The sequence below is a fragment of the Mytilus trossulus genome, chromosome 14 (genome assembly GCF_036588685.1).
Source record: "Mytilus trossulus isolate FHL-02 chromosome 14, PNRI_Mtr1.1.1.hap1, whole genome shotgun sequence".
Taxonomy (NCBI): Eukaryota; Metazoa; Mollusca; class Bivalvia; order Mytilida; family Mytilidae; genus Mytilus; species Mytilus trossulus.
The window spans coordinates 59,390,602-59,405,854 of record NC_086386.1 but is presented as its reverse complement, the minus strand read 5'-3'; the positions used below and the strand labels follow the sequence as shown (position 1 = coordinate 59,405,854).

The 15,253-nt window shown below is 32.0% G+C and overlaps 1 protein-coding gene across 1 annotated transcript; it reads right to left on the bottom strand.

Moving 5' to 3' along the window:
* Positions 1–767: 767 nt before the first annotated feature.
* Positions 768–5,975, bottom strand: LOC134697929 (uncharacterized). Its single transcript, XM_063560214.1, has 4 exons — positions 5,902–5,975; positions 5,005–5,090; positions 3,891–3,980; positions 768–1,875 (listed from the first exon to the last, which is right to left on the bottom strand). The coding sequence occupies exons 1-4, from the start codon at positions 5,973–5,975 to the stop codon at positions 1,259–1,261; spliced, it is 867 nt and encodes a 288-aa protein (XP_063416284.1). The 3' UTR covers positions 768–1,258.
* Positions 5,976–15,253: the final 9,278 nt, after the last annotated feature.

Sequence of the window (15,253 nt, the reverse complement as noted above, 5' to 3'; positions counted from 1 at the left end):
TGTGGGATGATTGTATGAAAATATCCGGGGTTCAAAATTCTATTCACAAAACTAAGGAGTTCAAGTACATGATGCAATTCAATGTTATTTGAAAACATGGAAAAAATACATCAGCATGCAGCTATTAAAACAATTGATAACCATTTATCAAGTTATGAACACAGTATTGTTCTATTCGTGGATCATCCTTGTAATGATCTTTTCCGTTAAACGATTTGTTTTATGGTGTCAGTCTTATATATTCTAAAAATTAGTTTGTGAGCAATGATCAACATTTACTTGATTTTCATATGGATGATTGTATGGCTCACATTACATAATTCAAAATAAAATCTGAGTAGAGTACCAATAATTTACACAAAATAAATTACGAAAGCATTTCTTATTTTATACATCCTCAGTAAATCATACAACAGTAACTTCATACATTACATCCGAGAAGGGAATGAGATATATTTTTAAAAAGATTTGCTAATCCTTTCAAATAACAAGAGATCACCCGAAGTTGTATTGTGTTCGTATTGCTTAGTAAACTATTTGTATTTTGTGTTATTTGTACTGTTGTTTTGAATGTCAATTGCTTTCAAAATTGTCAATTGGTCTTCTCTGCAGAATGGTCACATTTGCATTGATACCACATCTCCTTTTAACATTGTAAACTTCAAGATTATTTAAACTTTTACTACAAAAACTAAGTACACTGTTTGTTCATACAAGTACAACAATGAACACAATGTTTTTAATTAGACTACTAACACAGATGGTTTTACCTCAGACAAAAGTTGTATGCCTTATAAAAAATCTATCTACATCACGGATTTACGTGACATGCAATGATCAAAAGAATTTTTTTTTTGTTCTACATAATATTATGATGAAAAAAATATAATGATATTCATATTTAAGAAAATGAAAATGCTCCCGATATTTACAACGGTAAATAAAAATCATACCAAAGAATATTTAACATGTATTTAAAATAGAAATGTTGCAATATTTAGGTATACTAAAATTATCGGCGTTGACCTGACAATGTTCGTATTTAATGATAAAATTGATATATAGTTATTGTGCACTTGAAAAAATGCTTGGTTTGCCTTTAAATCATCAAGGGTGTTTACGTTACATATTACTCATTGTCATAACCCCTTTTTCCTAATATTTATAATTTTGATTTCGTTGTGAATTATAGCAAGTATGCCTTTTTTTCTTTTTTTGTCTAATGTATGCTACTAAAAATGCCTGCGTGTCATTTTTACTACAATGTTTGTACATGTCGTTTACCATTTTCTCTGATAATTGTTTCGTTTTTCTTTTCGATTGGTTCATCCACAAGCTCAAGATACTGTACGCTATGACATCTAGTATATAACCTTATCTTGTCATCTCTGTTTAATTTTAGAGATTGATAAAGATTTGTGTATAAAATGTTCACTTTAGAGGAACGATTGTGTTCATCAGATTCACCATGGCTGTCTTCTGTCTGCTGTTTTGTAGATAGTAGCGGCGTATAAGGATTTAGATAACCATCATTCGGTAACCTTATACCATCTGATGACTCACTAGAATTGTCATTATCACTTAAACTGGCTTGTTCTAAAGATGATATTATGAAAAATTCAGACATTTTATGCTCATCAATTTCTTCGTATTCATGGCCTGTCCCCTTTTCTGTTGAAATGTTGTGACTTATTTCGAGGTCAACGTCTTCGTCATCTTGGCGATTATTACCACGTATTTGATTTTCAGAAAGTCCATTAACGTTTGCTTTTTTGGATTTTCTGTGGACACATAGACACACGATGGTGAAAATGAGAATAAGAAAAGTACTGACTCCACAGACTGCGTAAATGAAAACTTCTGTATTTATTAAACCTACAAGTCAACAAGAATTTCCTTAAAGAAAATAAACACGAACATGATAAATAATAAATGCAAGTAATGCAAAGTAAATATTACCATATCGCACGTTTTGAAGGTTAAGTGAAATAAAAGCCTGCATATTCGTTAAAAAAAAATGGGTAAAAAAAAAAGTAATTTATGGTATTTGGCTTTAACGAGTACTTCGGTCCCTATATTAATTGTTTTATTGATGCTTCCGCTTTTGTGATACTGTTCTCATATATAATATTTATCTTCATCATGCTAAATTTCTCTTTTTCTTATGTTTTGCATTTCATTTCTTTTTATTCTTGATTTTCAAATGTTGTTGCATCATTGAAGAAATATCAGTTGTCAAACATGTCGAAATGTGCATCTGATGAAGAAAACTGATAGACTAGTATTACCAAAAATAGTTCCTATTTCATCTTACGTTCGGAGTGTATCTGAATAAATGTTTTCAACCACGGTTTCTTAAAAATCTACATTTTTTTCCCCGAAATTTTATGGACAATATCATCCGTTTAGTATTTCATTGGAGTAATGTTGTATAGGTTTATACATACATATATTTGTCAATAAATACATTAGATGTATGTTTCATTATAATACTTTATTTTGATTGGCTAACTGCACATCACTGTCATTTCGTAGACAATTGCATCACTCAATCACACTTTTCATTCATGATAGCCCGTGGTCCCACAAAAAAGTGCACAGGTGAATAAAATACAAAATTTATAAAATTCGTGTTTTCATGATCATAGCTAACAAAATGTAATTATAAGTATTGAATGCTTCTTTTTGTTACTTTATAGGGTTGTAAAAGCGTTGACCGTGCACACATTTTTAGTATGAAGCGCTTCTGCGCTTCATACAAAATGTACTTCGGTCAACGCTTTTACACCTCAATAAATTTACAAAAAGAAGCATTCAATTCTTAAATAAATACTCACTTGAAACGCAGTGTGATATAAATTTCTCTATTAAACTAATGAAAAATGTATCAGTACCGGATGAACATATTTTGCGTAACAAAATTATAATTTCTATTCTTATGAAGATATTCGTGTGTATAACTTTTGTTCTACTACAATGGACTACCGCATCTTATATTTTTTTTATAAACTTAAAAAAAAAGTTTTTATCTATTTTTTTTATTTTTATTATTTTCATGATTTGAATTAGTTTCAGGGTCTTAACAATGTGCCATGCTATTAAGTAACATCTGATATACAGCATGTACATATGCACAATGACACCAGTAATTGGAGATTCGGGCAGCATACCAAATCTAAAAAGAGATCACTACACATATTTCATTGATTCATGTGTTTTTCTAGACATATACAGTGGCTTTTGAGAAACATAGGTGAATATAAATTAATACATAAACTATACCAATCAAAGGAAGGTAAAATACATTTGTCTCATAATGGTTTTTGCAAATATAGCAGGATCCAGGTAATGGAACAGATTAGCAAGTCTCTATAATGCATGTGAAAAGATAACATTTTCAAGTTAATAGAACAAATATACCAGTTAAGTACTTTATAACTCAGACATACTAATGAAATGAATTTCAACTAGGCTCCACCTTACAGTTCATAGAACAAATATACTAATAACATACTTTATAACTCAGACATACTAATGAAATGAATTTGAACTAGGCTCCACCTTAAAGCGAATGATGCGAGCGGATCCATATTTCTTCTTGAAATATTCACATAAATCAATGATTTGTTATTGAATATAAAAAATTATGTAAATGATTTTAACAATTTCGAATAAATATTGATTTCTTTTGAATATTGAGCTTAAGTCGTTAAATTCAATTTCTAGATATGCATTTGAACAACATAACTGACCAATTTATGTGTTATACCTACATACATTTGGCAAACATAAGCTTTTGAAATTGCAGATTTCAACATAGACATTCATGAGGGTATGAATATTTTTTTCATGGAAATAATAAATCATTTCAAATCAAAATTTAAACATACCTAAGCCTTCTTCTTTTTTCGGAAATGATTTTATCAACACAGATGTGAGAGGAACAGCTTCCGTTGTGGCTACATGTGTTGTACTGCTTTCTGAAATGCAATTAAAACGCAGTGTTACTTCATCAAATCTTACAAAACAATTATCATATAGTGAACTTACTGGATAAATAATATGTGTATTTGAAAATTTGATTGAGTTAGCGCATTAAAATGAGAATTACTCGATGATTAGTACACGAGTATAGCATAAGTGACGTAGTTCGTGCGTTGATAAAGTAATGCTTAATGTATTTATTATAATGCATCAGTCATATTCAATTTCACGGGAATCTAGCTGCTTCTATTTTTTCGATCATGTATTGTCATTTAGCTCCTTATCTAAGCTATTTAATTTAGTTACCTGGATACACCACCCGTTTCCAAATATTTTATTATTAGTTGTCTGACCAGAACGGGAGACTTATAACAATTGACTGTGATCAAGTGTAAGTTCATCGAAGAAAACAAATGATAACTAACCTTCGACTGAACATAAATTACTGATGTTTATACATTCTATTTCTAACAATTAAAAGGTAATTTGTGAGAATCACAAATTTACATTTTATGTGAAACAACGGAAACATGGTTAAACAAACTTTACTTAAAATGTTCATTTATAAATTTGGACTGAAATATTTGTCTTTCCTATTGAAAAGTATACTTATGATAAAAAAGTGATTACCAAGCTTTTTCCCTATTAATATGAATACTGAGATTTAATACAAAAACTTACATGCGTCAATCTGTATAGTTAATTAGAACAAAATAGCACTGTATGTACTTTCAATTTATAACAAAGATATAAGTATTTGTCAGGCTAATTTGACTACTGATTTCAATTTAGATTAATTAATTGAAAAGACTTGTGTGAATTAAGCAGGCAATGTTTGTTTTTAAATATATATATATATTTTTGTCTCTTTGTAGATTTGATTCAAATACACAATGTACCTCCAGTCACAGTATTTACGCAAAGAAAATTAGACAAAAGCCTGAAAAAAAAAAAATTGTTTCCAATAAAGCTCGTTAAATATGCATCAAATGAAAACACAAAGTTATTTTACTAAATCACCTTGTTTCCTAGAACTTGTTGTTTGCAATTCCTCTAATGTGCTAGGATTGTCCATCAAATCTATACATCCATCAACATTGTGGCATCTATGAAGAATTATAATTAACATTTCAAACATACACAATCACATGACACATTATATTGTCACTGCCGTTATTGCTTCAATTGACACGATTAAGACGAATAAGTTAACAATGTATTCAATAGTTACAAAAGAGGGACAAAGATACCAGAGGGACAGTCAAACCCATAAATCGAAAATAAACTGACACCGCCATGGCTGACAAACTGCAAGGGTTACATACTAGAATACAAAACAAAACCAATGCAAGACTTGGATTATTTTCTTTTTATCGTTCGGTAGAGAAAAAATAATAAATTAATACACTTTATAATTTACACATTAACATAGACATGTCACAGACATTCCTAGACAATAAAAACACCGGACGAACCAAAGTTAATTTCCGGAACTTCAGTTTGCGGAATATTAAAGCCAGTATGACCGCCTATCGCAGCAACGCAACTAAAGCTTCGAATCTACGACGCATATACGTACCCAACCAAAGAAAACTGTTGGCATACATTGTAGGTGATGTGTATCAACTCTTGTAAAAGAACTAAACGCAAACCATGTACTGTTTCTGGTGCATTTCCATAAAAGTTCTACAGGAGAAAGATACTTGGATAATATTGGCCACGGAAGACTGCGAATAAGGTTTTGTTCACGATAGTCCATCTTTGAAAACGGAGAATAAAACTCATTTGTTAGCATAATATGCTTCGAGGTGTATAACCTTTATCGTCGCGATCGTCTTGCACAAACTCTATGTTTTATCCCTAAAGACACTGTTGAAGAGTGGTACTTTCAGGTTACGTCTTCGACGCAATCCATACTCTATGAGTCTTTGACTGACTGCCTGACCCGACAGTCTTTTGTTTTGAAGACTAGGTATTCCACGGACCGTCATTTTCGCATTTTATGTTCTATCGCATATGTATAAAATGCATAATGCAATTTCTTGACGCTGAGACGTCTAATAGGGTCTGCCGCTACTTGTTATATCATTCATTGAGTCAGAGCGTCTACGCCCATTATCAGTCTCGATTTGGTCATTGCTGCCTTAAAAAGATTTGAAACGTCATCATGAGTCATCCCGGCCAGCTCTAACAATGCTTGTTTATGCTCATTTTGGAGTAAACATGGCACCAAGTTTGGGATTCGTTTTTATTCCTTAACATGACAAATGGCAAATTGTTAACCTGATGTAATATCCCCTTTATTGACATGAAACTATCTAAATGATTTAGAGATCCACGGTCAACTTGAAGGTGGACACTCGTTTCTTCTACAAAAGACCCATCGGTGACGTTTTGGAATGAAAGATTTTTGACAACTACAAATAAGAATTTATATATAGGGTAAAAACTACATATACATTTAAAAACTAAAAATTTTGTTAACAAACAGTTGATTTGTAGTTATGAACATACCATTTATGAGGATGAATGAGGGGTCCTGATCTGAAATCCTAGGCTTAAAAACGCGAAATCCCGAATTTCCAAAAACAAAATTCCAGGATCCCGAAAGGGTCAATCTCGAAATCCCAAGCTAAAAAAACCCGATACCGGGGCCTCGATAAAGGTCCTGTCCCCTCGATTATAATGTATGTCAAAATGGAAGAGCTGAATGTTCAGATGATGAAACTTTTGCTGAAATTTCCTTGTAGTGGCATGAATCCCCATGGTTCTGGTGGAACTTACCATAGATAACATTATTGACACTATGTGCATACCAGAAGAGGCATCGACCAAGTGAAGGGATTAACGTTCAAAGTTAATTGTTATGACAATTTTCTATATATGTTAATCCTGATTCATTAAAACCTTTTTTCCGTTTCGTGTATTTCCTTTTTGGTATTAAATAAGGTTTGTGTTTCAACTATTGTATTCCTATTTTTGTTTTTATTTTGATTAATAAACAAACAAAAAAATAACATAAATTTGATGTGTTTGTTACATGTACATTTATTTTTTTATAAAACAAGAGTTTTAAGCAATGAACTTTAAACATGTTAAATGGATGCAAGGAATATCGAAATATATTTTTTCTTTTACTTATATCTTACTTTTTATGCACCATCTGCCTTGTTTTTAATACGTTTTAATCATTTCTTGACCTTTATGATTTATTTCCAATTAAACTTTAATTGCTATTGATTAAAGACACTACTATTCGAAAATATAAAATTACTTTATTTGTGAAATGCTTTTAATAAAATATTATAAATTTTTTTTTCAATACCGTTGACTTCCTTTGCATCGACACTCACTTGCACATCGATATCCATATGTCGGATAAGCACAAGGATAACATTTTCCTTTTTGCTGAGAAATAAAGCCAGTACTACATGCTGCAATGGAACAGATAAAGATAGTGTATACATTTTTTAAAAATAGCAGAACTTTCTAGAGCGCACAGCATATGCTAAAGTAGATATGGCTTTAATATTTCTGTTTTAATTTAACACACGAACATAGAGAGAAATAAGAAACACATTAACAGTACTGCAACCATTGATAATACTGGATAAATATATAATGAAATACAAAGTATGTACACTATACTATACTTCAACACAATCTTATAAAGAAAAAAAGTTTTCGTATTTGATAAAATGGTTTTTCGAAAAATCTCATATTACTTTCATTTGCTGTAAGCCTGTAAGCCTGTAACTCGTTTGCAGCCTTTTTCTGTAACAAAAAAGGATAGTATGCTAGATACACTAACTGGATGTTTGAGGATGTGAATAAAGCTTTTTTTAAATGTTCTGCTAGAAAACATTGCTGTACGTTTCGGCAGGTAGTAGGTATTCCTATAAGTTCAACTGTGCATCAGCTGTTAAGGTAGATTTATTCCTATATTGCTATGAATCTCAGTGTATGGCCAAACTCAGTTAAAATCCATTATTGTTACATTTGGTTGATACATTCAACAATACGTTATCTGGATGATAATTTGTTCTGAAAATATACTTCAGAAATTGACCCAAAATAACTTACTTTAACTAAATCAAACATAAACAGCAGAAGTTGTCATTTTTTAGATATAGACATTTCAATTTCTAAAGGGAAACTCTATACTAAAATGTACGACAAAAGAGACGATTTTTTATTTCCTATTGTTTATTTTCCTTTTTATACGGCGATGTGCCTGTGTTTTATCTAGCTCTTGTTGTATGGTTTTATTGTTGATATTCATCCCATATGTTCCAAATATAAGATTACTGAACTTGATTGGTATTCCTAGTAGAAATATTTATTATACTTAACGACAAATGTTTTTTTATTTACCTGTGTAGAATATGAAACCGGTTTTTTTTCGAAGTGAGAATTTTCTTTAAATTGTTAAATATTTCACAGTGGTATCTTAAAAGTTGAACGTTAACTATTTATACCAAGGACCAAGGACTTAAAATAGAAGGATTGGAATCTCATAATTTTTGGAAAATATGTAGAGAATCGTTGGATTTGAACATATCTTCTATACATTTTTAAATTGCTTATATTTAATCTTATACCTTATTGATAACCATGAAAATTCTTCTGTACATGTAAAAAACATTAAGACTTCAGACAAAATAAATTTCATCAAAATCAATCAAGAACTTTTTAAGTTTTTAGCTGAACAGTTAAACTACGTTTTATTGTGTTTTTCACCCAAAATCTAGAATAATGCCCCAAAAATAATTACCCTCCTTTCTTAAATAATCCAAATTACATGAAGGACATGAACATTATCAACCAAATTAACTCTATCAATGTAGGAATCATTTCAGTTTAAGAAAATCTTAATTTCATTAAAATCCATCAACAACTTTTAAAGTTTTAAGGTGTACAGTGTGGTTTCTACAATGATTCTGTACATATTTTTTATCGCAACAAGGATTGTTAAGAAGTTACCTATCCCTCTATATACGTCCCTGCAAGGACCTAAACGAGAGGCCAATATAGACGGAACTTAATCGTGTGACAAGGCAGCGGGAGTCCCATTAAAGTAAAATGTTTTCTAAAGAGGTACACCAAACCAAACAGATCCGCCAAAATTAACAGCGAACGATGTTCAGATGTGTCACCAGGACACAAACTCCATTTTATTTTGTCGTGTGTTTTTCTATGTTGTGATGTTATACTATAGTCTCAGGAAAAGGGAGAATGTTTGGAACCATTACAACGTGTAATCCCGCTGCAAGTGCTTGCACCTTTTCTAAGTCAGGATTCTGATGTACAGTAGTTGTCGTTTGTTTATGTAATTTATACGTGTTTTTTTTATAGATTAGACCATTGGTTTTTACGTTTGAATAATTGACACTAGTAATGTTGGAGCCCTTTATAGGTTTGTTGTTTATTGTAAGGAAAGGCTCCGTGTTGAAGGCCGTACTTTGAACTATAATGGTTTACTTTTATGAATTGTTATTTGCATGAAGAGTTGTCTCATTGGCGTTCATACCTCATCTTCCTATAAAGACACAGACTAATTTCATCCATAAAAAATCGAAAGTAGTATGTGAAATGACGTTTAAACGTATAGTCCGTTTGACTTCAATTAATTTTCAGAAAATGATACTTAACATTTTTTTTTTCATGTATGTAAATGTATGATATATACGAACTCTGACTTATGAATATCATAATTTGAACCAATAATCAAAACAGTTACTTGTTAGGTCTCTATGTTACTTCTGTTTTTTTTTTATAATATTAATACTATTGATTACTGAGCTTTCTGTATGCATGATTTTGCATTTTTTATTGCATACAGAAAGCTCAATTATCACATGACCACAGTTATTCCTTGATGCAAGGGTTCTATGATTAATTGACGAATTATGTGTTAACTTGCTTCTATGAGCAGAATGTGTATACATGTCTAAGGCATTCCTGAATGTCAAATAACAAAGAAATTTGCAGAGTCCTTAATTAAAATAGTTGCAAATGGTCGCATATCCAGTACTCGAAACTATATACGGACTAATTACAAGACTTGGGGGAAAACAGGGTTTTCTAAATTATCCTCCAAACGATGTGACTGGAAACAAAGATTATTTGTATTGGGGTATTCAATATTTGTATTTTTCATTCCGGATATGCTGCACAATGTTCATCTCTTTTTATCGCTTTAATGGAATAGAATCAATAACATTACCCGTGTCCAATTCCCAACTGTGCAAACTTTTTGTTTCAACACATGCCAAGCTGTACCGTTATTTTGCGTCCGCTTGTAGTGTGATAAATACGTGGAACTGTACGTTCTGAATGAAATGAATAACATAATACACATCTTTACCTTTGCAAATCTCTTCTACCTTTTCAAAATTATCACAGCAAAATGTTGCATGGAAGTATATTAGTTTTCCACCAGATAAAGCGCTGCAATTCAAAGAAAAGTGACAGTTTAAATGACAATGGTTTTAAAAATGTAATTCTAAAACACCATGATTTTACTAAATAATGTTGAAATCAAACACAAGATTATGATTATGTTTTGGATTAAAGCCAGTGTGAAGGCATACGTCTTATACAAACTCAGCATACGTGTTATGTTATAATGTCTTAATTAAGTTTTGAATTCCTTCTCTTAGTTTCTTTAGGATTATAGGTCAATATAAGAACAATTTAAATAAAAGGCTTGCTATAGATTATTAGTACAGAAGCACCGAATTTTATTCGAAATGGAGGTTAAGTTTCAACAATGGGATATGTGTTCTTGGTGACGCTCAGCTACTACAAATTTAGTCCAAATTCAAAGAAAAACATCATTATTGCCGAATCAACTTGTAAACATCATTACACATGGACGTTTTAACGAAATATTATGGACAATCATGACTTGTTTAATTCCTCAACATAATGAAGAAATGTATTTTATAAATTATATCATCAAAACATAAAGGCAAAACAACTAGAAGGTAATATGATGACAAATTCACGCATTCGACCTATATCGTAAAAAGTATCATACCAGGGTCAAAGGGTCAATACAACATTGTTGTTCAAGGTATTCATAATGACTGCTCAAATACGAAACTACTCAACAAAACATTTAAGGTGCATATCATATGTAAGAAGTTATGGAATGATTAAACACGACTTGAAAATACATATTAGTATACGCTAAATTTTGTTGGTGTATATATTAATTAAAGCACTATTATTTTGTGTTTTCAGATCCAAAATCAGCCTAAACTTTTCAGCCTGAAATACGTTTAAAATGTCTTGTATCAAATATGGGACTCTGCAACAGACCAGGCCTTGAATGCATAAGAAATTGTTCAGTGCTTTGAGAATGGAAATCATGATCGAAACATGAAATCGAGCAATTTGATTGGTTTATTTTCGAGTCTTGAGTACAAAAATCATGCTCAAAAGTTTATGACCGCGAGGCCAGGCATGGGGTGAACATATTGCAATGCACTGCATTATATTACAATTACTTTGAGAAAATCATAAATTATATTACAAGTACAATTACAGGCATACACCAAAATAATGCATTAAATTATAATTACTTTTCCAAGTTAATGCATTGAATTACACATAACATTTCTAAATGTTATCATTAAGATACAAATCGCCTGCACTGCAGCCGTCCCGATAAACCACACGACCACCTGGGCTCTCAAAAAAGAGCTTTCGCTGGTCGTATGTTACCTTTCATACGTCAGTGTTAATCAAGCGGCGTACTACAGTACATGCTATATAAGGCATGAAGATGTTATTGTTACAGATCAGCTAAATTATCTATAGTAAAGGATCCTACAAATTAATGTAATATACATTCACAGAAAATAATTATATTTATAAGTACGTCTGAGTCAGTGACAACTCTACAACAGATGTATCCATTGGATCGCCATCAATGATGGTGATACATGGCTGTGTAAATAATGTATATACAACTAGTCTAAACATCAACCCAACAATGTTAGATCTGTAAATTTGCTTTCGCAAATTTTTGGTTCTTCCCTCGCCGGGATTCGAACCCATGCTACTGTGATATCGTGACACTAAATCGCCTGCACTGCAGCCGTCCCGCCAGACCACACGACCACCTGGGCTCTCAAAAAATAGCTTTCTCTGGCCGTACGTTACCTTTACATAATATAACCTTTACGTAATATACAGTCACAGAAAATAATTATATTTATAAGTACGTCTGAGTCAGTGACAACTCTACAACAGATGTATCCATCGGATCGCCATCAATGATGGTGATACATGGCTGTGTACATAATGTATATACAACTCGTCTAAACATCAACCAACAATGTTAGATCTGTAAACATGGTAAATTTGCTTTCGCAAAATTTTGGTTTTTCCCTCGCCCGGATTCGAACCCATGCTACTGTGATATCGTGACACCATATATATATATATATATATATAAACGAGTCTAAATTGAAAACTACGTTCAAACCTATGACTGCGTTGGATAAAAACCGCAATTTTTATACGTGTGCATGTCAAACAAATTTCGTTGTAGAAGGGTCTAAAAACAGCACAAACAACATTTTCCAAAAGACCAAAAGAGTGAAAAAGTATATTTAAACAAAACGCATTTGACTAACAGGTCGAACAACTGATGTTCTTTAACCCTGCTGACTGCCATTGGCGATTGCCAAATAAAATTGATCACAAGATGTTACAAAATGGATCTCAATATAAATTTAATACGTCACGATAAAAACAAAATTGTTAACTTGTGGACAGGATGTAGAGCCACAAACTTCGGCGTCAATATTTCTTTAGTACACCATATCCGGATTTCGACAATAAATGTCTCTTCAGTGATGTTAGGGATCGAAACGGTATTTGGAAGGCCATATAAAAAGTACCCTCATTTTTAGAGAAAGTACCCTCATTTTTAGATTAACTCTTGAATTTTAAGAGTCAATATATAGGATGAACGGATCATATAATCTGGAGGGAAAATATGATACATGCCCAAACAAAAAATATAAACGAGTCTAAATTGAAAACTACGTTCAAACCTATGACTGCGTTGGATAAAAACCGCAATTTTTATACGTGTGCATGTCAAACAAATTTCGTTGTAGAAGGGTCTAAAAACAGCACAAACAACATTTTCCAAAAGACCAAAAGAGTGAAAAAGTATATTTAAACAAAACGCATTTGACTAACAGGTCGAACAACTGATGTTCTTTAACCCTGCTGACTGCCATTGGCGATTGCCAAATAAAATTGATCACAAGATGTTACAAAATGGATCTCAATATAAATTTAATACGTCACGATAAAAAAAAATTGTTAACTTGTGGACAGGATGTAGAGCCACAAACTTCGGCGTCAATATTTCTTTAGTACACCATATCCGGATTTCGACAATAAATGTCTCTTCAGTGATGTTAGGGATCGAAACGGTATTTGGAAGGCCATATAAAAAGTACCCTCATTTTTAGAGAAAGTACATAAAAAAAGTTTCTTTTCAAGCGGTGTACAGAATTATATATTAAAAATTAAATACACAAAAAAAGAGTTTTAAAAGCAGCATTGTCTAGCGCTTTCATCCATCTTGGGACTTTTCAAGACTATGAACGTCGTTATGAACGTCGTTATGGGGAACACATTAGTATTATGACGTAACGTCATTGTTCGTAAAATATTAGTAGTATGACGCAACGTTATTGTTCATGTAACTATTAAGCATTAAGCTTGGCGTCAAACACTTTTATAAATTTTCTTTCTAGTTCTTTACGGTATTCTTCTGTTGGTTCCGTACATTCACTGTGCTTAACCGGCCGTGGGTAACTTTAGTTACCCACAGCCCAAGATGGCGGACTCTAAACTCGTTGAGATGACAGTTGATACGAAATATACTTTTTGCAACGTTTTTCATAATCTATGTAAATATTGATAGGATTTTTGAATAAAGAAATCACTTACCATCTCTTCAAATTCGTTAATTTTGACTTCACTTTAGCGCAAGGCCAACTTTTAAAAAATGCATAAGATGTCCGTAACTTATAAGTTAAAAATAATCAGACTGTCCGTAACTTTATTTTCGGATGTGGGTAACTTTTTTTCAAAATTGTAAGATTAACAATTTCAACAGTTAAAGGACAATAAACACTATCAAACCCCTTAATTATTACATAGATTTATACAATAGCGATATGCTTCAAACTAAACAAGAGAAAAAGTAAACCAGAGTGTCACGGATTTTCCGTTAAATTTGAAAAAAAATATTCCCGGGATAAAACGGGATCTGACGGTACGGCGAAATTTATCTAACATTTTTCTATAGCTTTAAAGATTGTTCACTGATGATTCCTTGGCGGAAAAAAATGATATTCTTTCCTTTAAATAATTTCTGAATTGTTAGCCAAAAAGGTATGGTCTCTACTATATCTAGTGTGATGTGATGTTGATTGTGAGAAAAAATGCCAATATCTAGTAGATGGAAGGCTATATTGTTGAACATGTGTCAGTTTATTATAGTAATAAAGGTAGATTTAAAATCTTCTAACATTGACCTCAGGGGTTCAATAAGATCGGGTATCAAATCATACATATCTTCTTTAGAGGTTTGGACTGATTCATCTGTATTTCTGCTAAGGATTGACCTCTTTGAAAGTTACTGACATCATGCTAAAGTTACGGACATCTCTATTGGTATAAGGGAAAAAGTTACGGACACGTTGTTTTGAAGTTACGGACATCATAAGTGTTTTGGCAAATCGTGCTGTAATCGTTTATTTTGTAGTAACTAACCACGTTTTACATTGCAGAGTTTCACTTAAAGATTTATATAACTTTTTAATTACTGAACTTTTCTTTTGCATTCATGGTATTGTAATTATATAGGAGAAAACTTCCTAACCGAAGCCAGGCGGCTCCATCTTGGGCTGTGGGTAACTTAAGTTACCCACGGCCGTTTAAGCACAGTGTACATTTAAAGAACGGGAAAAATTTGAATTTTCCTCCCGCACAAATGTCTAAATGTTCGCTCAACGGAATTTGTCTGTATTCGGGTTGCCGTATTTGCTGTTTATGGATCCTGACCCGTTCACACACACTATTTCCTGTTTGACCAATGTAGTTTTCTTTACAGTTGACACATGTTATGCAATAGATTACATTTTCTGATTTGCAAGTCATATTTGCGTTTACTGTAAATTTCTTACCGTTTTTGAAATATTTCGTACTGCCGATTTCTAAGTAAATATAA

Bases quoted from the DNA above. Each gene is read 5' to 3' on its own strand.
- LOC134697929 (XM_063560214.1), bottom strand. From the start codon at position 5,975: ATGACGGTCCGTGGAATACCTAGTCTTCAAAACAAAAGACTGTCGGGT. The intron at 5,091-5,901 runs GTATGGATTGCG...AATTCTTCATAG, and splicing joins GTCAGTCAAAGACTCATAGA to ATGCCACAATGTTGATGGAT. The intron at 3,981-5,004 runs GTGATTTAGTAA...ATTGCATTTCAG, and splicing joins AACAAGTTCTAGGAAACAAG to AAAGCAGTACAACACATGTA.